The following is a 24,051-nucleotide window of genomic DNA, read 5'->3' as shown; positions in this document are numbered from 1 at the left end:
GGAAGGTTTAGCACAGTTTTGGGCACATAGCAATTACTTAATAAGTGAATTATTATCTACCTATCTAGCTAGTGACATTTTATCTATATCTACTTACCGTCTTATTTATTGATTGATCAACTGATCTATCTATTTATCTACTAGGCAGCTGGGTGATACTGAGTAGTGCACCAGGCCTGGAGTCAGGAAGGCTTGACTATATATCCAGTCTCAGACACTTCCTAGTTGTGTGATTCTGGGCAAATCCAGTTAGCCCTGTTTGCCTCAGTTTACTCATTTATAAAATTAGCTGGAGAAGGAAATAGCAAATCATTCCAGTATCTCTGTTAAGAAAAACTCACATGGGATCATAAAGAATCTGAAATGATTCAATAACAAAAAAATATGGATCTTTCTATATTCATCCATCTACCGCCATCTGTCTATCTAGTCTATATCTACTTACATCTATCCACATGTATGTATGTATTCATTCATCTATCTATGCTTCTTATCTGTCATCTATTCATCCATCCATTCATCCAGCTATCATCTATCAACTATCTATGTATCATCTATCTATCTATCATTACAGCCAGGAAGTTCTCCAAGGCAGGCTTTGAGAAGAAAGCCAACGATAGGTTAGTCATTCATGTAACAGAGAAAAATTTATACTTCAAGGTTTCTAACCAAGCCTCTTCAGATGATAGTAAATGGAAAGAATCTTAGAGTGGGAATCAGAAGACCTTGGTATTAGTCCAGAATCTATGACCTTGACAAGTATTTTTACTTTTCTGAACCTCAGTACCCACATCTATAAAATGGGCATATATATATATATATATATAAAATAGAGATAATCTACTCTGATTATCTCATGGGGCTTTGAGGATCAAAATAAAGAGTTTATGTGAAAGCACTTGATGAATTATGTATGCTCATAATATGTATGTGGTAGATATTCAGCTGTGAAAATAATGGTAGAGGTCAAAACACCTGAGGTGGGATTCAGACAGACAGGATCACTTAGTAGGGATTACTGACTGTTTTGATCAGGGTATTTGCACAGATAGGGAATTTGGCTTTCAGATCTACAATCAATCAGTCCATCAACAGGCATTTATTAAGCACCTATAATGTGTCATGCACTGTGGTAAGTGCATATAAGAGAACAAATTTTTGTTTTTTAGAAACAACCTTTCATGGCTTTTATCTTCAGGTCACTGATATACAAGAGTTCATTAACATAACACAAAATATATCCTATGTGATATATTAAAGCTAAAGAAAGCATATGTAACAGTCTATAAAACCTATAACTGATCATCTCATTCCTTGTCTTTAAAGAGGAGGTGATAGAGGGAACAAGAATAGAAGAGAAAGAGGGGAGAGCTGGTCTTCATCAGCATTCGCTCAACAGCTCAGCTTCCACCCTGATGTAAGGTGTGGGATAACATCACCTGACAGAGCAAACTTATGGTGACGTCTATATGATTCAGCACCAGCCCTCATCCAAAATCCCAACCACAGTCCCAGTGGGTAGTTTGCACAGCAACTAGAGCTGGGCAACTGGACTGACAAGGAGGATGCTGGAAAAAATCTCAGAGGCTTTAAGGCAATGCTCTCATTTTACAGATGAGGAAATTACGGCCCAGAACTTACCCCCAAGATCACATAGGTATTAAGAGAGAGAGGCAGGATTTGGACCCAAGTTCTTAAAGTCCAAAGCCAATGCTCTTTCCACCACAGCAGACAGAAAACTGGGTGAGGACTGAGCAAGCATTATGAATTGCAAGGGTCCCACTGAAGTGTTTTCCAGCTCTAAGAACCTGTGAAGAGGATCTTTGTCCAGGTGGAAAATACTGTGAAATTACACAAGCACAGGATTCAGAACCAGAGGACATGTGTTCAAATTCAGCTTTGCTCCTCATTATTTATGAAGCTTCAAGCAAATTGCTTCACTTCTTTCGGCCTCAGGAAACAGGGTCCCAGCTCTAAGTCTTACCAGTGCTCAGAGGTACTATATCCCAGCTCAATAATTTCTGTCCTTATAGTTGAGTAAACCCAGCACTGCAGAGACAGAAACAAGTCAGATGATGCAGGGCATCACCTCCTCCTATGTGCTGCCTCACCCTAATCCCTTTTAAGCAACATGTGACTGGGCAGCAAATTGAAGACTGATGGAAGGGCTCTATTCCTTCAGGGTAGGATCTCATGCACACACAGCCTGTGTTTATATAACCCATTAAGGTTTCCTAAATACGTTCTTTGCCACAACCACATGGAATATACAGGGTTATTGTCCCCATTTTATATGTGAAAAACTGAATCTCAGAGAAGGAAGGTAACTTGTGAAGTATCACACAGCTACTAAGTATCAGAGAACAGGATTTGAACCTATGACTTCTGACTTGTAGTCCACTATTTTTTTCATTATGCCAGCTTCAGGATCTGTCACACTCAGCTTCAAAAGTTGGGCAATGGAGACACAAGGGCTGGAAGTTAAGGAACTGATACAAGGCCTGGTAAGACCATTGAATAGAGCTTTGGACCATGAGACATGGAAGGATCAGGGAGGGGGTTTCTAATTGCAAAACTCAGGGGGTCCATGGTAAATCACATTGTCTGCACAAAGGACTTTACAGTTAACATGGCGCAGCCAGATAGTGCAATGGATGGAGCACTGAAGTCAGCCTGAGGTTCAAATCCAGCCTCACACACTTAACACTTACTAGCTCTGTGATCCTGGGCAAGTCACTTAATCCCAGATGACTTGCCAAAAAAAAATGGTTGGAACATTTAACATCACATTTCCACAAGCAAGCAAAGCATGTCTATTTTATAGATGAAGAAACTCAAGCTTAGAAAGGCTAAATATAGAGACAGCTAGATAGGACAGCTGATAAATCACTGGTTCTGGAGTCAAGAAGACCTGAGTTCAAATCTAACCTCAGACACTTAATATTAGCTGTGACTCTGGAGAAGTCACATAATGCCAATTGCTAGGAGGAAGCAGGGAGGAAGAGATAAACTGAGTGATGTCAGGACCAGAACCAAAGTCTTGTTTCTTAGGACAGAGTTCTTTTCACTACTCCATGGAGTCCCTCCTAGATTCTCTGGCTTTCTTCAAGTCTCAATTAAAATCCTGCCCTCTGCAAGAAGCATTTTTCAGTTCTTAATCTTAGTAACTTCCCTCTGAGATGATTCCCAAATTATCTCATATGTCTCTTGTTTGAGCACAGTCGTTTGTGTGTTGTCTGTTGCATGAAACTGAACACCTTGTGAGGAACTGGTTTTTTTTTTTCCTTGTATTCCCAGTGCTTAGCATAGAACCTGGCACATATTAAGTGTTAAATGAATGCTTATTGATGGATTGACAAATAATGTGGTCAATAAAACCACTAGGGTTTCCTGATGATCAGCATTCTTTCAGAATCAGGTCTTCTTGACTCCAGGACCAGTGATTTATCAGCTGTCCTATCTAGCTGTCTCTATATTTAGCCTTTCTAAGCTTGAGTTTCTTCATCTATAAAATAGACATGATCATCTTTTCATTGCTTGTGGAAATGTGATGTTAAATGTTCCAACCATTTTTTTTTGGCAAGTCATCTGGGATTAAGTGACTTGCCCAGGATCACAGAGCTAGTTAACCCTGTAGAAAGGAGTGTGGAAAGGATGATGGAGTCTGAAGAACTTAGTTTTGATCCCAAGTTTTGCCTCTGACTATCACAAGCAAGTCTTTGGATCTCATTTTCCTTATCTGAAAAAGGAGAGGGTTAAATTAGGTAACTTCTAAGTTCTTTTCCAGCTTGAAATCTGATGCTATTTCTTTTATCTTTGTTGTTGTATGTGCATATATGTGAATATATACACATATATCCATTTGTACATAGATTTGTTGTGGCTGTTGCATCCAACTCTTTGTGATCCCATGTAGAGTTTTCTCGGCAAAGATACTGGAATGCTTATTTCATTTCCTTCTCTAGCTCATTTTAGAGATGAGGAAACTGAGGCAAACAAGGTTAAGTGACTTGTCCAGGGTCATACAGTTAGGTTTTGAACTTATTCTTTCTGACTCCAGACCTCTATCTATTGCACCACCTAGCTGTCCATATCGATTTATACATGTATATATATATATATTCCCCCCCACACACACAGTTTGTAGGCTTGAAAGGGCCCCATAAGTCATCCAGTTTGATATTATAGATGAGGAAACTGAGGTTCAGAAAAGGAAAGTAACTTGCTTAAGATCATATAGGTAACACATTGGTATTTGATCCTAGCTCTTCTGGCTTCCAATCCTGAGCACTCCCTCTCTACTATAGATCTCCGTGACACATATGCTGAAGGAGGGCAGAACTAATAAGCACAGAAAACCAATGTAGTCTGATAAAATGATGTAAATATTTTGTAGGTTGCATCATAGTACCTTAACGATATCCCAGGGCTGACAGTTCAGAAAGTGAGACTGGCATTTGCATTTCCAGGGCAGGTTTCAGCCTGCTTGGCATCCACCAACCAATGCTCTCTCCTCCCCATCCATCCCTAACAGCAGTTAAATTAAGTTTTCTGGAAGAACGAGGGACCGAATAGTCTCAAATTGTCTGCTAGGAAAATCTAGGGGCTGCAAATATGGGAAAGGACATGCTCTCTAGGTTTCAAAGGCAAAAAATTCAAACATAGCTGCAGAGGAATTGCCAGGTAACTCCTAACATTTCTATTAAAAAACTAATATTCAACCTTCAACAGACATTTACTAAGCACCTGCTATGTACATACTAAGACAAAAATGAAATAATAACAATTAGCTAACTAGCCCTGTGAAGCAAGTATAATTACTATTCCCATTTTCCAGATGAGGAAACAGAGAGGTGAAGTGATTTGCCTAGAGTCACACAGCTAGAGAGTGTATAAGAGGGAATTTGAAGTCATATCTTCCTTCACTCCATCCCATTATGTCACTTAGCAGTCTGTTTTTAAGGAGCTTCTATTCTAAATATAAGCATAATATGGATATGTACACAAATAATATAAATATATGATAGATCCTACATGTAATAGATATAATATGTGCATTATATATTAGATAATTCTGTATGGTATCACAGTATATAGATATATGTGTTTATATATATATATATATATATATATATATATATATATATGTAGAAATATACACTTAAATATATAGAAGGGGACTCCCTGTGGCTTCTGTTCTTTTCCCACTAGTTCTGATTTAGACAAACTCAAATTTTTTATATTCTCTGGAGCCAAGGGCAGGGAGAATGTGTGCAGAGAACTGGAGGTGGAGAGCAGGGAGGGGGGAAACAGATCAACATGTAAGATTTTTCTCTTACGGAAAAAGGATCCATATAGGCTTGGGTCCCTGAAAAGTCTTGTCTGAGCTATGACCTCTTGGCACAGCCATAACTAGTGATTTTTGTTCTTGGGACAAGCAGAATGAAGCAAATTTTAGGGAAGTGTTAGGGTGGAAGCAAGGCCAACTTTGAGAAAAGTTCTGTTCTAAGTAGGGCAACAAGAAGAAAATATGTACCATCTGATAGCTTCCAATTTTAGTTATTCTTATTGACTAGGTATTTTTTGTTGCTTCTAAGCTGCTGAACACTGCAAATACTATTAGATCTCTCTACATTTAGTGCCTTGGGATGGAATCCAAGTCATCCCCAGTCTAGCAATGGCTCTGCCTTGATCATCCAGGTAGAGGGTGCTCTATCCTTAACAAACCTGGTTTAGCTTTGATCTGAGCCCATATAGAAGGCTGGATCTCCCAGACTAAAGGCATCATACCTGTGAAGTGGAATCATGACCGCTAACCCCTGGCAGAGGGTCCAGGTACTTGCTGTTGGCCACAACACAGGTGACAGCTCTGCAACAGCCTGGTCATCTATCTTGGCTGAAACCTGGCTGGCTGGCTTCATCCTAGGGCACTGATCACTGAAGCATTCACACAAGCTTTTTTTTTTTTTCTAGTTTAAAATTTAATAGTGAGTTTGAGTCACAACACCAACTGGTTACATGATCTTGGGCAGGTTATTTCTCCCCAAATTTCAACCTGCCCATTTGTAAAATGAGGCTATTAATCCTGGCTCTAGTCTATCTCCTCAGATTGTGGCAAGAACTGAAAGAGATGATGTATATATCGCAAAGGAAATAGATTATTGGTATGAGAACTTCCTAATTTTACTTTGGCCATCCCAATCTCTCTTGATTGCCCCAAATGTTTCCTATTCTCTCCCCTCAGTAGTGGGTCCCCCTTTTCTCCAGCCAGAGCTGGGTAAGCTTAAATTGCCAGAGCCATTCACCATAGGCTTTTCCTTCTTGGCCTTGATCTTGGGGCAGTTCATTAGTAGATAGGTATGGTTACGGAGCTAGATGGACGAGGAAAGTAGAGTATGGGTATGGAGTTTGGGCAGGGGAATCAGGAGGAGCCATGAGCACAATTTTTAAAAATTTAACTTAAAAAAATTTTAAATGAATAATTTAAAAAAATTAATTAATTAGAGCACCAGCCCTGAAGACAGGAGGACTTGAGTTCAAATTTGGCCTGAGACACTTAACACCTCCTAGCTGTGTGACCCTGGGCAAGTCACTTAATCCCAATTACCTCAGGGGAAAAAAATTAAATTAAATTAAATTAAAAAAACAAATCACAATTCACTGAACTAGGTGAAAAGGGTGATTTTTAAGGAAAACAGTCAGACTCTGGGCTCTCCAGTTGAGAGCTTCTTTCTTTTTTTTCCCATTTAATATTTTATTTTTTTCCAATTACATGCAGAGATAGTTTTCAAATTCACTTTTGTAAAATCTTGAGGGCTTATTTCTTAAGTGATTACATGCTCTTGCTCTCCTTTCACTCCAGAATCTGGGTAGTAGAAACTTGGGAGATTCAAATTGGGCCAAACCAAACCTACCTGATTTGTAACAGATGGAAACACACACACACACATGCAGCAGCAGCAGCAGCAGCAGCAGCAGCAGCAGGTAGGTTCCCCCAGTTCCCTATAGCTACTGAACAGCCTTCTCCATCCCAGAGGCAGGAAACAATAAAAGGTTATAGATCTTTACACAGATCTTGCAGTTCTACAAGTTGCTTCCTCCTATACTATCTCATTTGAATCTCACAACAACCCCGTGAGATAAATGCATTATTATCCCCATTGTCTGGATGAGGCAACTGAGGCTAAGAACTTAAGTGACTTACCTACAATCACTCAACTAATGTCAGAAACAGAGTTTGAATCTATGTCAGCTAGGTGGCACAATGGAAAGAGAGATGGGCTTGGTGTCAGAAAGATCTGATTTCAAATATCCCCTCAGACCTCTGCTAGCTGTGTGACACTGGACAAGCCACCTCAGTTCTCTCAGTCTAGTTTTCTTATCTATAAAATGGGAGAATAATAATAGCACCTATCTCACAGTATTGTTTCTGAGGATCAAATGATATAATATTTGCTTCGCAAGTCTTAAAGAGCAACAAAAATGCTTATTGTTATTATTACTAGTACTATTATTATTATTCCTAGCTCTAGAGCAATCACTTTCTCTAGGCTGACATAAACAGGAGGATCAACCAATGGGTGATACTCTTTCTGTATTTTTCCTAACTCCCTCATCCATCTTGCTTGTCTCATGTATCCATCTAGGAGATGGATAACTGAAGGGGCAGGGAACAGTTGGGAACCAAGGCTCAGCCTAGTCCAGCCCAGAGGTTTCCCTCAGACTCAGAGGTACCCCAGAGCTTACTCTGGCACACCCTTGGGCCTGGGGATGGGAGAGGTATTTCCTGTCTTTCACAATGTCCTCAACCTCCATTTCCAAAAAATTGTTCTAAGAAAATCAGATGGGGAAATCCCCCATGGAGTGGGACCTTTCCTTCTTTCTTGGGTGACTCCCATATCCTTTTCTAGTTTCCCGTGCCAGCTCCTTTGGGGAGCAGCAAAAAGGGGGAGAAAGTCCTTCAGTTTTCCCAAACAGAGCTGGGGATTGGAGGAGGGATACTAGCTCATCCTCAGGCTCTATACAGACTTAGAGGCTTGATCCAAACCCCCAGGGTCCAGCAGGAAAAAGGCTGGGTGGCTTCTTGGCAGGTTCAGCAGGAAAAGGAGGAGGGGGAGAAGTAGAGTTCAGGGAAATGACTGTTGACCGTTTTCTGTGTTGGCAGGGCTCAGGGTCCAGGACTCTATCCGTCCAGGCTTATTCTTTTAAGAACTCAGGCCCTTTTCAGAATACTTTGAGGTACTTGGACTAAACTCACTGTGGCCCCTAGACCCCTTGCACTCAACTCATTGCTGAAATACAGCAGCAAGCAGAGTCACAGTAGGTAGCATTTTAAGAATCTTCCAGAGATTTTACCTCTCCTTGCTCCGTTCTCTATCTCATTTTTCACCTAGCTTAATACTTGTCTGATCATGGGAAAGCTCCTCAACCTAAGTGGACCTCAGTTTCCTTATCTGTAAAACAGGAATAGTAAATAAGTATCCTGCAGGATTACAGACCTAACAGCTCTGCCTCCCCTATGTCTAGCAAGTTGGTTTCCTTTACCAGAGATCAAACTCTCACAGTCCTCATAGAGCTGGCTTTGTCTCTTCCCTATTATCTCCTGACTTCTTTCCTCTCCTTGCTACATTCTCTAACTTATCTTTCACCTAACTGAACATTGTGTAACCTTGAGAAAGCCCCTCAACCTAAGTGGACCTCAATTTCCTTATCTGTAAAACGGGAATCCTAATACAGGGCTATTATAAGCAGTGAACTTTGCAAATTTTAGCTGGGGGGGGGGAATTGAAGGTGGGCACCTGGTATTCATTTTGATCTCAACTTCTCCCCCAAGCACAGTGTCCCCCCAATCACGTATGTAGTTTTTTTTTTTTTTAAATAAGAATATGACCCGTAATTTCCAGGGCGTAGGAGCACCTGGTGAATGTCTTCTACTACCGCAAGTCCCGCACGTTATCGCTTTCAGGGTCACCTGGGAGCGCTCAGGTTTAAGAGTCTTGCCCAGGGTCAAGCAGCCAAGCTGTGACAAAGATAAAACTAGACCTCCGGTGTTTCTCAACCCAAAGCTAGCACTCTCTAGCCCCATTCCACGCCGTCAGTTGCCTGACACATAACACTTGCTGAACAAGGTTCGATGAATTTAAATGTTGTTTATCTTTTCTCCACCTAGAAAGAGGTCCTCTACCGATCTCGCTGCTTGTCCCCTTTGCTCCTCCCTGTTGCCCTCTTAGACTGTTTCTTTTTCTCTATGTCTGGCACAACAGGGACCCCTCCCTGCAGGGTAGCTGGGCCCTGGAGTGCAGGAGGCATGGGCAAGAGCTAGGGGCTGCTCTCTCCAACTCCAGCAGGTGCCCACGCAGGAAATGAAGGCTAGCCTAGTGGCCTCAGCGAGGCCATTCAGAGCCTGGAAGAGGATTGAACCGGCTTCGTGCCCCAAGTAAGCAAGCGGGAGGTGCCGGTGCATCAGCACAGAAGCCTGGACCGCGCTGGGTGCCCTCCTTACCGGTGCTTGGTGAGCCTGGAGGAGTCCGACCTGCTGCAGGGACAGGGAGCCTGGAATCGTTCCCTGCGTTCTTCCCTGGCGTTATAAGAGCGACAGATTCCCCCCACCTCTTCTAACCCCCCTTTTTCCCCCACTGGAAAGTGACTGGAGGAGGGGGCAGGGGGCGGTGCCCGACGTAGAGATGGCGCACACCTTAGGCCCCGCCCTACCCATTCATTCACCCGCTTTCCCCACCGGGCTCTACTTGGATGCTTGGCATGCGTACACGCGGGACACCGCGTCCCCTCGGGCAGCCACGCCCTCCTTGCCTCTGGGGACCAGTTCCTGCTCAGCTTCCAGCTTCCCTTCTCCCTAGGTGGGAGGGGTGAATCCAATGACAACTCAAATCTGGAAGGACCCTGTAAAAACAAGCTCAGCTCCTGCGAAGTGCTCAAAGGGCTGGGAACAGGAAGCGGAGGGCACTGACCCAAGCACACCCCTGAACTTCATTTGCCAGACTAAAAGGCTATGGTAATTTAATTGATCCCCCCGTTTCCAGTTTAGTGCCACCAGAAAAACCACCCTACATCCAGCTGCATACACATTTATATTCCAAATGCACAAATTCGATCAGTTAAATCTTTTCTCAAAAATCTTCCGTGTTCCCTATCGCCTATAAATAAAATTAACTATTTTACTAAGCGGCCTATAAGGTTGTTTTACAACCCAGTTCCAATATAGCTTTCCTCCTTTATTTCTCGTTATATTCCTTCAAGCCCGAGGGGGGGGGGGGGGGCCTATTCATTACTGTTTCGTGACTTCCATTTGCTTTTACTTATTTAATAGGGTCCTGTCACAGGGTCTTGTCACATCTATGTTTGTCTAAAGCTTTCCTTTCTTTGGGTGTCCTACTCAAGGGCCCCCTCCTCCTCAAAGCTTTCCCTGATTCTGATTTCCTCCTTTCCTAAATCTCTCATATCATTGTTTCTCATTTCAAGCTTCCTAGCTTTCTTTAGTATAGATCCTCTCTTCATTCTACCCTTCCTTTTGCAGTTTTGTTATTCAGTCATGTCTGATGCTTCTTAAGCAAAAATACTGGCAAAGATACTGGAGGGGGTTGGCATTTCTTTTCCAGCTCATGAGGAAATTGAGGCAAATAGGGTTAAGTGACTTGCCCAGGGCCACACAGCTAGATACCAAGGACATATTTGACCTCATTAAGTTGAGAATTCCTGACTTTTGGGCAGGTATTGTGTCCACTGCACCACTTAGTTCCTCCTGCCTATGCTTCAATAAACAGGTTTTAGTCCCAGACCAAAAACATTCATCTCTGAGTGGCCAGTCTGCTGCTTCTGAACTCTGTTTATCCTCCTTGGTCCTTGGATGTCTTTAGTCTCTACTATTAAAGTTTTTCTTGCTTGGTAAAGGCTGCCCAAGTTTGTGCACCATTAGCATGGCCTTTGAGAACCCAGTGTCATCTCTATATCAAGAAATGGAAAAAAAAAGTTTCTAGCTTGAATTGGTTGTCTGTAAACCTACTACAGCTCTGCTCTTGCTCTTCTGAACTTCTTCAGTCTGTCAGTAAGCACTTAATAAGTGATTAGTGTGTATCTGGCACCATGCAAAGCCCTGGGATTACAAAGAAAGGCAAAAAACATCTCTGCCTGTCAGTGTGCTTACTCCTAATATCCTTCTGTATCTTATGTTTTTTTTTTCATGCTTATACCGGTGTTTTTATTATTATGATTATTATAGCTCTTTATTTACAAAACATATGCATGAGTAATTTTTCAACATTGACCCTTGCAAAGCTTTCGGTTCCAGATTTTTCCCTTCTTCCCCCTCCCTTCTCCCCTAGATGGCAGGTAGTCCCATACATGTTAAATATGTTAAAATATATGTTAAATCCAATATATGTATACATATTTATACAGTTATTTTGCTGCACAAGAAAAATCGGATCTAGAAAGAAAGGAAAAAAAACCTGAGAAGGAAAGCAAAAGTGCAAGCCAACAATAACAGAATGAGTGAAAATGCTATATTGTGGCCCACACTCATTTCCTCTCTCTGAGTGTAGATGACTTTCTTCATTACTGAACAATTGAAAGTGATTTGAATCATCTCATTGTTGGTATAGTCTTGTTGTTGCTGTGTATAATAATCTCCTGGTTCTACTCATTTCACTTAGCATCAATTCATGTAAGTCTCTCCAGGCTTCTCTGAAATCATCCTGTTGGTCATTTCTTATAGAACAATAATATTTCATAACATTCTTATACCACAATTTATTCAGCCATTCTCCAATTAATAGGCATCCATTCAGTTTATACGTGGTGTTTTTATAGTACAGTGCATAGAAGGTATCTAATACCTATTTGCTGAATAAACAAGAAGGATGGCATCCTAACATAGGGCAAGGGCGGGGGAAAAGAAAGGCCAGTTACTTTTGGAAGTAACTGGGGGTTTCCTGCAGCCCCCTCCTCCAGATTAGCAGCTCCTCTTCCAAAATTCTATTGTCAGTAAGTGAGCAGATATCTGACTCTATCATTTGTATACTACTCCAAGCGGAAGATAGCAACTTATCTACCTTTTCTTATTTTGTCCATGTTCTCCTACAGATCTACCCAATGTGCCTTTAAAGGTCACTGAATGTTCTGTGGGGACCAGTGTAGCTCTTGGTTTTCCATCTATTAGCCTTTGTTCCCCCTACATGTGACCCAACTCTTTTTTCAATTATATATTTCATAGATTCTATCTTTTACACTACTCCTTTCACTATTCAAATTAATTGACATAAAAGTGCTGCTGTCATGCAAATAATTTTCATGGTAATTTTTAAAAATCTGTTTGCAAAGCACTTGGAAGTATATCAAAGTACTTTCCAAAGTGTTTAAGCCTCATTACTCAGATGTTAGACAAGCCTAGCTATTCCATTCCCGATTTATCAGATCATCACCACCTCCTTGAGTAGAGAGAGAGAAGCCTTTCTCCAACCACAAAATAAAATTTCCCAGGAACTAGCTCTCTACAAGGTGTATGTCAGCTGGGAAAACCTGATATAATAGTTAAACATCTTTCCTGAGGACACTTAGGAAAGTTATTCTGTAAAGAAAACCCTGATGTTCTACCTCTGGATCTCCATCAGAACAAAAGACGCAGGTCCCTCTAGACTTTTTAGAGAACTAATGGATTTTTCAGGAAACAAATATTTCTTGCCCTGCCTTTCTAAACAAATTTCACTGGTACTACAATCCTAAACCAAAAATTCTAGAAGCTAGAACTAAAGCATATTAGTACTGGAAGGGCCCTTGAAACCATCTATTTCACCCCCACATTTTCTTTACAGGAGGTCCTATCCTACTCCACATCATAAGTGTTCCCTATGCCTAGAAATTGATTTTTATGAACTTACCTGAGGACTTATAAATCCTCTGATTTCCCTCAAAGCAAATTAGTCTTCACTCTTTTTGTATATACAGAGCCTAGCATAAAATAGTTGCATTATAGATGTTTGTTGAATTTTATTGCCCAAGGTCATAGATCTAGATGCTAGATGTCCTGATTCCTGGTCCATCATTCTCTTGATCTGTTTTCTAATATTATATCCAGAGTTAGCTGTTGGGGGTGGATGGGAAATGGGAATAGGTGGGAAAAGTGTGAAGCATTTGAGTCAAAGAATGTGAAGTAGAGTTCCAGTGTTCCTTCTCCACTATCTATGGGACATGACTAGAATTCATTTAACTTCTCTGTGAGTCATTTTCATCATACATAAAATGAGGCTGCTGGGCTCTAAATTTTCTTCTGGTCTGATGATTGAGAAGGGTGAACCTTGAAAAAAAATACCTTATCTCATTTAATTTTCAGAACAACCTTGTACAGGGGGTGGAGAAGGGGTTATCTCCCACCCCTCCCACCCTCCTTTTAAATAGACAGAAAAACTGAAGGTGAATTGCCAAAGGTCCCATAGCTTATTAGGAATAAAGTTAGAGTTAAAATTTTGAACTCTTAAGTCGCCTATCCTATGTGGGTGCTCTGCCCACCACACCCATTCTCTCCCCTTCTTCCTCCCCCTCACATCCCCAGCTGACTTGTCTAGAATGCTGGTGTACCAACAACCACAAGCCTGAGTCCTTTCTTCAAGCATAGGATTAAAAATGAAACCAGTCATATTGTGAAAAGTCTCTCCTCCTGTATTTGCATTTCTGCAGCAGGAAAACTCCCACAGGCCCTTACTTCTGGCATTAACTGGAACAATGTAAGAAGAGCTCTATGAACCTCTTGCTTCCTTTCATGGAGAGCCAAGTGCAGAAATCTGGAAATCACCTTCCCCTGAGGAGATCTCATGCAAACTAGTTTAGCCTCTGTTTAACTCCAGAAACTGGGAGAAGAAAGGAGGAAACAGAATCATCTAGAGGGAAAGGGACTTGCCCCAGATCACACAGTAAGTGGGCAAAGCATGACATCGTTTCCTATTTCCAGAAATATGTCATTTCCATTACATAAATGAATAGAAGCAGGCTACATCCATAAAATAGAAGAAAATAGCAGATTATATTAGAAGCTAGAATCCAATAATATCTAGACAAGTAACGCATTTGAAACAGAAAGATACACAAAGTAGAATAAGGGGCTGGAGCATACTCTATTATGCTTTAGTTTAAGTAAAAAAGATAGCATAGCAATCTTGATGCTTAAATGAAATTAAATAATTTATGTCAGCAAATAACATTCCATTTTTTGGATAAATGAAATAAAATAGGAAATAAATAAATAAATAAAAAGCAAAAATAATTAAGAATAAACCAGGAAACCTAAAAGGTAACATAGACAACGAACTAATATTAGTACCTAACATCTATGCAATAAATGGCATAGCATCCAAGTTCTTAAAGGAAAAGTTAACTGAATTACAGAAGGAAATAGTAAAAATTATGAGTGGGAAACCCCAATTTATTCACTCTCAGGCCTAGATAAATCTAACTATAATACAAACAAGAGAGAAGTTAAGGAGATAAATATAATTACAGAAAAGTTAGCCATAATGAGACTATTCAATGGAAATAGAAAGGAATGTATCTAAGTTGTGTGGGGTACTTTCACCAAAAATGACCATGAATTAGGGCATAAAAACCTAATAAATGAATGCCAAAAGCAGAAATATTAAATACTCCTTTTTCTGACCATGATACATTAAAAAAAATTACAATCAATGAAGGATCTTTGAATCATAGACTAAAAAATTAATTGTAAACTAAATAATTTAATCCTAAGGAATAGATCAAAGAGCAAATCACAGAACCAATTACTAATTTCATTAAAGACAATGACAACAATGAGCCAACATACCAAAATTTGTGGGATACAGCCAAATCAGTACTAAGGGGAAAATCTGTAACTCTAAACTCTTGCATCAATGAAAAAGAGAAAGAGTAGATCAGCAAATTAGGCATGCAATTAAAAAAAAGGCTAGGGTAAGAATGAACAAAAGCAAACTGGCTGACCCTAGAAAGGGGATAAAATCAGAATCAAACTGAGCCATTTGAGCTCTTGAAGGTCACAAGTTTTGGGCAGGTCAGCTTTGCCGATGTCATCAGAGAGGGGAGGGTCTGAATCTATTGCTTAGCATTGGGAAACAGCTCAGATTGACACAGAGATAGGACTCTGGCCAAGTGACCCCATGGTATTCAAAGCTAAGTCCAGGGTTTTCCAGAGGAGAATCAACAAGGAGCTAAGCACTCCAGTTCTGGGGGGCTCATGTTGCTTATCCATGGAGGGCCTTGCAAGGAGATAAAAATGTCATAGGATCACAAATTTAGAGGTGGCAGGGAATTTGGTGACCATTCAATTTAGCTTCCTAATTTTACAGATGAGGAAAATTAAGACCCAGAGATTTTCCAAATCTTAGTGAATTGCTGTGATTAAAATACAGCTATTAAGTATATGAGCTATAATTTGAACTCAGGCTTCAAGAGCAGGAAAAGCCCTTTTTGACTTTTAATTCAATCCTTTCCTTTTATGATTTGTCTAAATTTGAATATTAGGACACTGTGTATTGTTAGTGGATTGTGGAATGATTCAACCATTCTGGAGAGCAATTTGGAACTATGCTCAAAGGGCTATAAAACTGTGCATACCCTTTGATCCAGCAGTCTCACTACTGGGTCTATATCCAAAGAGATCATAAAAGAGGGAAAAGGAGCCATATGTGCAAAAATATTTGTAGCAGCTCTTTTTTTAGTTGCAAGGAACTAGAAATTGAATGGATACCCATTAGTTGGGGAATATCAGAATAAGTTATGGTATATGAATGTAATGGAATGTTATTGTTCTATAAGAAATGATGAGCAGGCTGAAGCCTGGAAAGACTTACATGAACTGCTGAGTGAAGTGAGCAGAACCAAGAAAACATTGTATATAGTAATAATAAAATTATGTGATGATCAACTATGATGGATTTGGCTCTTTTCATCAGTGCAGTGATTCCAAACAATTCCAATAGACTTGGGATGGAACATGTCAATTACATCCAGAGAGAGAGAACTATAGAGACTAAATGTGAACCAAAGCATGGTATTTTCATCTTTTTTGCTTGTTTGTTTTCTTTTTCATGGTTTTTTTCCATTTTGGTCTAATTTTTCTTACACATGACAAATATGAAATATGTTTAAATTGCACATATTTAACTTAAATCAGATTGCTTGCTGTCTTGAGGGGAGAGGTTAAGGAGTAAGGGAGAAAAATTTGGAACACAGAGTTTTAAAAAAATGAATGTTGAAAACTCTTTCATGGGTTTGGAAAAGAAAACATTATTGAAAATTAAAAAGATAAAGATGGAAAAAATAAATTGTACAATATCAGAGATACTCATATTAAGACTAGAACTCAGGCTTCCTACTTCCTAGGCTACCACTATTTCCACTAAACCAGGATGTTTTCACAAATTGTACTATTATCTTGACAGAGGGGAAGGGACTTGCTTTGGAAGACTGATAGGAGAGCCAGTATTCCACATTCATGATCTTCTTTGAGCCTCATGATAATATTGTAAGGTAGGCATTTTATTTCCATTTTACAAATAGCAAGATATGTTGTAGAGCAGTTGATTCCAGGTGAGCTCTTGTTTTGTCCTTTGTTTCTGTGCTTATGATGGCATCAGGGATCCCGCCCTATAATCCTCCCCTCACCCAAATCCAGACATTTCATAAGCAGCCAAAGTAAGACAGCTTTCTGCAGTGCCCAGATTTCCATTTTTGCCCCAGCACTGGACTTGGAAATACATATCTCCACCCAGAACATGAAGTCCCATTGTTGCATTTCATGGAAATAGCTAAATACAAATTGCTTAATGAGTGACCACAGAGGTGTTTTCATTCCCAATCCTGTCTGCAAAACACTGAGGTCAGTGTTCCAAGGCTGAAAGAGAGAAAGATGGGCAGGACAAAGTCTTGAGCCAATGACTGTGTCCTAATAGGGCAGAGTCAGGAACAAGTGAGACTCCTGTAGGTTTGAGATTCTATGAGGGCAAAATGTCCTTAATAATTAGAACTATTATCCCACCATTTATTGGGACTTTGTAGAGGGGGTTCTCCATCAGTTATCAGTGGAACCAGAGGAGATCTCAGGTCCCTTCCTAGGGATCCCTTACTTTAAGTTGAAAGATAACTCAGAATCTAACTCACCAATTTTATAGATGAGTGACGAAGATCCAGTTAAAGATTTTGCCAAAAGCAAAAAGCTGTTTTAGTGACAGAATTTGTGCCTTGATTCTCTTGACTCCACATCCTTAAGTCTCTTAGCCAGGCTACCTCTCCTACTCTGAAATATTGTTCCAGGAGACAGAAGATCAAGCCATCACCAAATGTCATGTGCTCCAAAACCCTTCCTGGATTTTGTTTTCTCTTTCTCTCACTTTACATGTCATCTCAAACTCTCTGTCCCCTTCTCTTTTGTCTGACTACAGGCTCTTAGCACAGTATCTGGCACATAATAGGTGCTTTGTAAATGTTTACTGACTCCAGTGGAAAGAGTACAGGCTCTGGAGTCTGAGGAGCTGGATTTCAATCCTAACACTGACACTCATTCCCTGGGTGACATTGGGCAAGTGATTACTTCTTTGGGCCTCAGTTTTCTCATCTTTAAAATGACAAGATTGGAGTAGATAGAATCCAATGTCTCTTCCAACTCTAAATCTATGATCATATAATCCTGTAATGCACACCCTTCCAGTCTACTTCCTTCTTACCTTCCTTCCCTCCCAAATTCCTTCCCTCCTGCAAGTTTCAGGTCTGATATGTGAAGGCAGAGGGGTATGATGGTAAGTACACAATGTGACCTTAGAAAAATCCCTCCTGGTTCTGAACAAACATATGGTTCCAGAATCCTTTCTGAGCATCTGCTCTTCCTCTGCCCAAAGAACAAACTGGCAACAAGACATCTCATTGTCTCACCTCCTGCCTTTTCCAGACAGGTAATAGGGGTTTGTGTGTTTTGACCAAAGCATGCAGGTTGTGATCTGATGTTGGCAAACCTAGGGTCTCACCCAATCTCTCTCTGTAGGCTGAGAATTTTTTTGGTACCAGAAAGATTTAGTTGTGATAGTAAGTGGGATGATTCAGGGCTCCAACCCTGGATCATTTATATGCACAGAGTTCCACTGAGCTCCATAAAATTTTGTCTCTCCACCAAGACTCATATTACATAAGCAAAATGGTAGGTTCAGAAGGTAGTAATAATACTCACAATCATAGTTACTACATTTACATTACATTCTAAGGTTTACAAAGTGCTTCACAAATATTATCCAATACAACTCTGGGAGGCAGGTACTCTTATTATCCCCATTTTATAGATGATACTGAAGCAGAGAGAAATTAAGTGAGTAGTCCAGGGTCATGTAACTAGAAAATATCTTTGGCAGGATTGAACTTAGATCTTCATAAGCTCTAGATCCAGTCCTTTATCCATTGTGTTATAATAGCTGCCAATAATATACAAAGTAAGAGTTGGACTGGGAGAGGGGGCAGTAAAGGTTTTTTCTCTTTTCCTCCATTCCATCTCAATTTTTTTCAATTGACTTATGTACAAATTTGACTTGATTCTCATACCCTGAAATCCTATCAAATGACTTGAAGTTGGAGTTACAAGTTTGCACAGATAAGATTCCACACACTTTCCTTTCCTGAAGGGCCTATTAGGCAGTCATACTTTGGAGTAGATTGATTCAATCAAATTGTTTTCAGAAAAAGATTGGGAGCATGGGGAGAGACATTCAGACTAAAAGCTAAAGGCTGAGCAATCCTCCTTCCTTTTACCTTCTCCCAAATCTAGCAAAAAGACACATTTCCCTTCCTCTGTGTTTTTTTCCCTCTGTGGCTGGCTAAAGACAAGGATGCTGGCAGGGGCAGAGGAATGCCAGGATGATGAGACCAAGCAGATTTCTCCTCATGCCAGGCCAAAGCCTAAAGAGAAGATCAAGGGGGGAAGGATCAAAGGGAGAGAAATTGCCCTATAAGTGTCCTTCATCCTTTTAGCTATGTTTACTTTCATCAGACCTAACAATCATCCTATTTCCTCGCTCAGAATCTAGCCTCCCATCAGGGAGCCTGGAAACCTGAAAAACTAATAATAATCATGAAAAATTAATTTGAAAGGAAGTGGGGATGCAGATCAAAAGGAGAAAAACAGAAAGAAGCAATTATAATAAATCTGTGTTCATTTCCTTTCCACAAATCTTTTTATCAGCTTAGTAAACAGCAGGAATAAGTAAGGAAAGAAACTAGGTTTGTCATTAACATATCTTTTATTTAATTTTGTTCATCTAAGATGGTATACAAAGCTGCCAGATGTGGTTAGATAAAAACATCTGGTTATTAAGTAAACAAACCTCTCTGGGTGTAGGCCAGGTTTGTCCCTCTCCCCTTGGTCGTCCTTGTCCCATGGATACTTGACACTAAGCCTGGGTCTCTCCAGTGACCAAGAAGACCCTGGACTTATATACAAAATTTTTAACTTCTCTGTGAATGGACATGAATGCTGCTGAGACCTAAGGAGCCAATCTGTGAGTCCTGGTTTATTTGCTGAGTTAAGCCAGAATTTTTTTGTTTCCAGCTCGAAAGACTTTGGCATCTTTGTGTTTGGTGCCTTTCCCCTTTGCTCACATCCTCTGTCCATATCTCAGAGGATCAAGGACACAGATGCTGCTTTTGTTTGCTGAAGGGCCTCACATGTGGGGTTGACGCACGGGGCCAGTCCTGCCCCTGTCGCAAGAGCAGCTGATATTGGTGAGGGACAAGAGCCTTTGCTGGAATCAAGGACCCCAGGGTTAGCAGGGGTGGAGCACAGGGAGACTCAAGGTCTGCCTTTCCTACTCTTTACCAAGGACAATTCTACAAAGACATCCTCAATCACAGCTTAGAAAGTCAATTCTCTTCACTATGAAAAATGAGGGCTCAGAATCTCCCCAACCGGTTCTGTGGGGTTCTTAAGCCCCCTGAGGTGATTGGGACTTACAGCATAGGTTCAGTCACATCATCTCTGACTGGGGTGGAGGGAATCCAGGTAGAAGTAGTTTCATGGAAAGGACAAAGGCAGGAGGTTCTGCTGCCTTATTACCAATGGCATTCGTGGGTATTCTGCAGGCAGAATGAGAGAAGCCATACTCTGCAAAGCCCAGGATTTGGGGTACAGCTGACCATGGAATAATCACATTCAGCACACTTAGCACAGTGCCTGGTACACAGTGGGTGCTTAATAAATGTTTATTGATTTATTGATTGAATGATGGAATAGAAGAGCCAAGAGAGGCTGGGCTAGTTGGGACCCCAGGATTCCTTCTCTACAAAGCCCTCAGTAGGGATAAGGTGATACTGAGATGAGAATTACAAATATGTTCTGGTACCGGAGTACTCGATGTTCGCCATAGGTAACCGCCTGCACCTTCAGGCGGTAGACACCAGCATCAGTGAGTGGGCGACGGGTGTAGATGGTGCCTTGTCCACCTTGAGGTTCTCGCAAGGCAAAGGGACTGCTGGGGTCAGGCTCTAGCACTGTTAGAACTGTCCGGTTGGGCAGGACACCCCCATCAGAGAAGGCCATTAGGCGGACAACATCATGATCGGCTCGGATGCCAAAGGGAAGAGTGAGGAGCTTATACTGCAAGGTGAAGGGCCCTCCTGAGCTGCAATCGAGGGCACAGCGACGGAAGCACATCCTGCAGGACAGACACAAACACACAGATGAGCAATCATGGCAGCTAGTTGCAATTAAAAAGTATGTTAGTCCTGGGGAGGGAGAGGAGGATCCTGAGCTGGGGCCAATGCTAGTCTCCAAACTGTTGGGATAAAAATGAAGGTCAGAGGGCAGCTAGATGGTGAGAGGGTTAAAGATCATTCTTTACAAGGCTACATTAAAGAAATGAGGATGTTTACATTGGAGAAGAGAAGCCTCTGGGAAGAGATAAGAGAATTAAATGACTTTCAGGACTTGCAATGGCTGACTTATGGAAGGGAAATTAGACTTAGTCTGCTTAGTCCTAGAGGGCAGAACCAAAATCAATGGGAGAAATGCTCTGTTGGTTTTTTGTATTTAAGAGTGTGTGTGTGTGTGCGCGCGCCCTGAGAAGATGATTTGGGCTTAAAATATGGAAAATCTTACTAAAAATATTTTTCTCTAGATCTGACCTGTGATTTCACAGGGAGGGGAAACTTCTTCCTTCCTCCCAAGCAATGCAGATTAGTCACCACTCTGTAATTCTGAGACTACAACTCTAGCTTTATATAGCACGCCAAGTTTAAATGACTTGCCTATAATCACAAAATCATTTATATAACCCAGCTTTTTAAATCATGGTTTGTGATCCCATGTATAGTCTTGTAACTGAATGTGGGAGTTGTAAAAATTATGATTTATTATCAGTAAATGTTTGATTTGTATACCTATTTTACATGTCTATATACCCCAGGTCACATAAAATATCTTGGATGAAAAGGAATCACAAGTGGAAAAAGTTCAAGAAGCCTTGGTATATAGGGCATAGATTTAGAACTAGAAGGTACCTTAGAAATCTCATTTTACAGAAAAGGAAACTGAGGCCCAGAGAAATTAATTACTTACTCAAAGCCATACAGATAGGGAGTATCTGAGGTGGAATTCAAACTCAAGTCTTTATGATTCCAAGCCTAGCACTCTTATCCACTGTGCTATGCTGTTGAAGAATTAGTGAACCAAAAGAGAAATGAGTTGTGTCTAGAAGACAATGGGCTCCCTTTCCTGGAGGTGTTCGTTGTGGAGCAAGTTGGATGGTCACTCATCAAGGATGTTTTAAGTAGAGAGGATAGAGTGAATGACTTTGGAAGTTCCTTCTACTTCTGGGATAATGTGATTCTGGACCATGACTACCAGGCAATGTCATCCCTAACCTGAAAAGGGCTGATAGGGAGTGGATAGGCTTTCTGCCTGCTTCATTTTTTTATTATTTAGTTTATTTATTTTTAAAATACATTATTTTATGAATTATGTTGGGAGAGAAAAATCAAAGGAAACAAGAAAAACTATGGGAGCGATTAAAAAAAAAACAGAAAAAAGAGGTGAACATAGCATGTGTTGATTTACATTGCCTCCTTTCTTTGGTTGCAGATGACATTTTCTGTCCAAAGTATACTGGGATTCCTTTGTATCACTGAACTACTGAGAAGAATCAAGCCTTTCATAATTGATCATCGAACATTCTTGCTGTTATTGTGTACAATATAATTCCTAGTTCTCTTTGTTTCACTCAGCATCAGTTCATATAACTCTTTCCAGACCTTTCCATAATCAGCTTGTTAATCATTTTTTATAGAACAATAATATTCAATTATCTTCACATAGAACAACTTGTTCAGCCATTCCTTAATTGATGGGCATCCACTTATTTTCAATTCTTTGCTACCACAAAAAGAGCTGCTACAAACACTTTTGTACATGGGGGTCCTTTTTCCTCCTTTATGATTTCCTTGGGATACAGACCCAGTAGTAACAATGCTGGACCAAAGGGTATGCAGTTTTGTAGACCTTTGGGGATAGTTCCAGATTATTCTCCAGAATGTTTGGATCATTTCACAATTCCACCAACAATTTCTGCCTATTTCTTACCCAGGACTGGAGCCCCTCCGGTACATGGCAGGGCATGGTGTGTCCACACACTGATAACTTCCACGGGTGTTGAAGCACATCTGGCTGGGACCACATTTAATGCCTTCTTCTATACATTCATTGATGTCTGGAGGAAAGAGAAGCATCCAAAGAGATGAAGACCAGTAGGGATGAGGGGGGATGAAAGGGAAAAAAGGAAGGGAGAAGGAAGAGAGAAGAGAGGAGGAAAGAGAAAGCACCAGTAGTTGGGCAAATCAAAGAGATAAAGAGAGGAAGAAAAAAATGAGAAAATTCTGAGAATACTCCATGAAGTAGAAGATCTGAGTTCTTAGATTCTGGGTCTGCCCTCTACTCTGGCATCTTGACCTCAACCATGCCCTGGAAATCCAGGTTCCTAAAACAGCCAAGTCAGTTCAGTTCAGTTCTCCTCCTGTGATAGTGCCCAAGTCTCCAGAACCTACTAGTCTATGTTCTTGATTCATTTTTAGGAGATGGGAGGAAGCTGGGCCAATCGTTCTTGGTTTTGTGATGGAGGAAGGGGAAGGTAAAGTACTTAGGCAGGTAGGAGTAGATGCTAGTCCCTTGCTTTAGGCCTGCATCTATTGATTCCACCAGTTGCAGGCTAAAGTCTACTGCATCCCTCCCTACCCTGTTTGTCCAAGGTCCCCAGCCAGTAGGGCCAGCATAAGCCAGTGATGATGCAGAAAGGTACAAAAAGAATCTCAGCCATGATGGGAAACTGGATTTCAGTTCAAAAGGATCCACAACATTTATAACTACTTAAAAAACATGACCTTATATTAGAACAAAAGATATACTTTTCAAAGATCTTTCACAATATCATCTTATTTAGCCATCATAAAGTAAGTATTTTACTGATGAAGAGACTCTGTGGGACTAGAACCCAGGTATCCTTTGGGGTCCTGACTCTTCAGATCTCTAAGACTGGTCCAGGATAGGGCTCTTACCCTGGCAGTTCTTCCCACTGGAGAGGAGGCGGTATCCAGCTGGGCAAAGACACTGGTAGCTGCCCTCTGTGTTGCGGCAGGCATGCTGGCACAGGGTCCTCACCTGGCACTCATCAAGGTCTGGGGAAGGCCCCAGGATGGGTGGGAGAAAAAGAAAGAGAGCTGAGTCAGAGATGCTGCAAGTGACAGCATGCCCCAGCTTTAGGGAACTGGGAAATGAAGTGCCTCGGACTAGGAGTCGGTGACCACCATATCTATCTCTCCACCCTGCTCCACCCCCGGCCTTCCCAAGCCACTTGGGGCTTAAGCAAGAAGCAATTCTCCATCCAATCTAGCAGCTCAGGGAGGGGGTTGGGAGGTGAGTGATCTCTTCTCAGGTTATCTCCTGTTACCTCCAGCCTGAAGGGTAGCAAGCCTTCAGAGACAGATGATTTGGAGACAAATCTCAAATAATCTGGGAGCAGGGGAGAG

The 24,051-nt window shown here is 41.0% G+C and overlaps 1 protein-coding gene across 1 annotated transcript in view; it reads right to left on the bottom strand.

Moving 5' to 3' along the window:
- Positions 1-19,261: 19,261 nt before the first annotated feature.
- HMCN2 (hemicentin 2) overlaps positions 19,262-24,051 on the bottom strand; it is a 185,863-nt gene continuing 181,073 nt past the window's right edge. The window contains 3 exon segments of the mRNA XM_051980197.1: positions 19,262-20,690; positions 22,613-22,739; positions 23,581-23,700. Coding sequence (XP_051836157.1) covers positions 20,327-20,690; positions 22,613-22,739; positions 23,581-23,700 — 611 coding nt within the window. The 3' untranslated portion in view covers positions 19,262-20,326.

Source organism: Antechinus flavipes, chromosome 2 (assembly GCF_016432865.1).
Source record: "Antechinus flavipes isolate AdamAnt ecotype Samford, QLD, Australia chromosome 2, AdamAnt_v2, whole genome shotgun sequence".
In the NCBI taxonomy this organism is placed as follows: domain Eukaryota; kingdom Metazoa; phylum Chordata; class Mammalia; order Dasyuromorphia; family Dasyuridae; genus Antechinus; species Antechinus flavipes.
The sequence above is the reverse complement of the archived record's forward strand: the minus strand, read 5'-3'. Positions and strand labels throughout refer to the sequence as shown.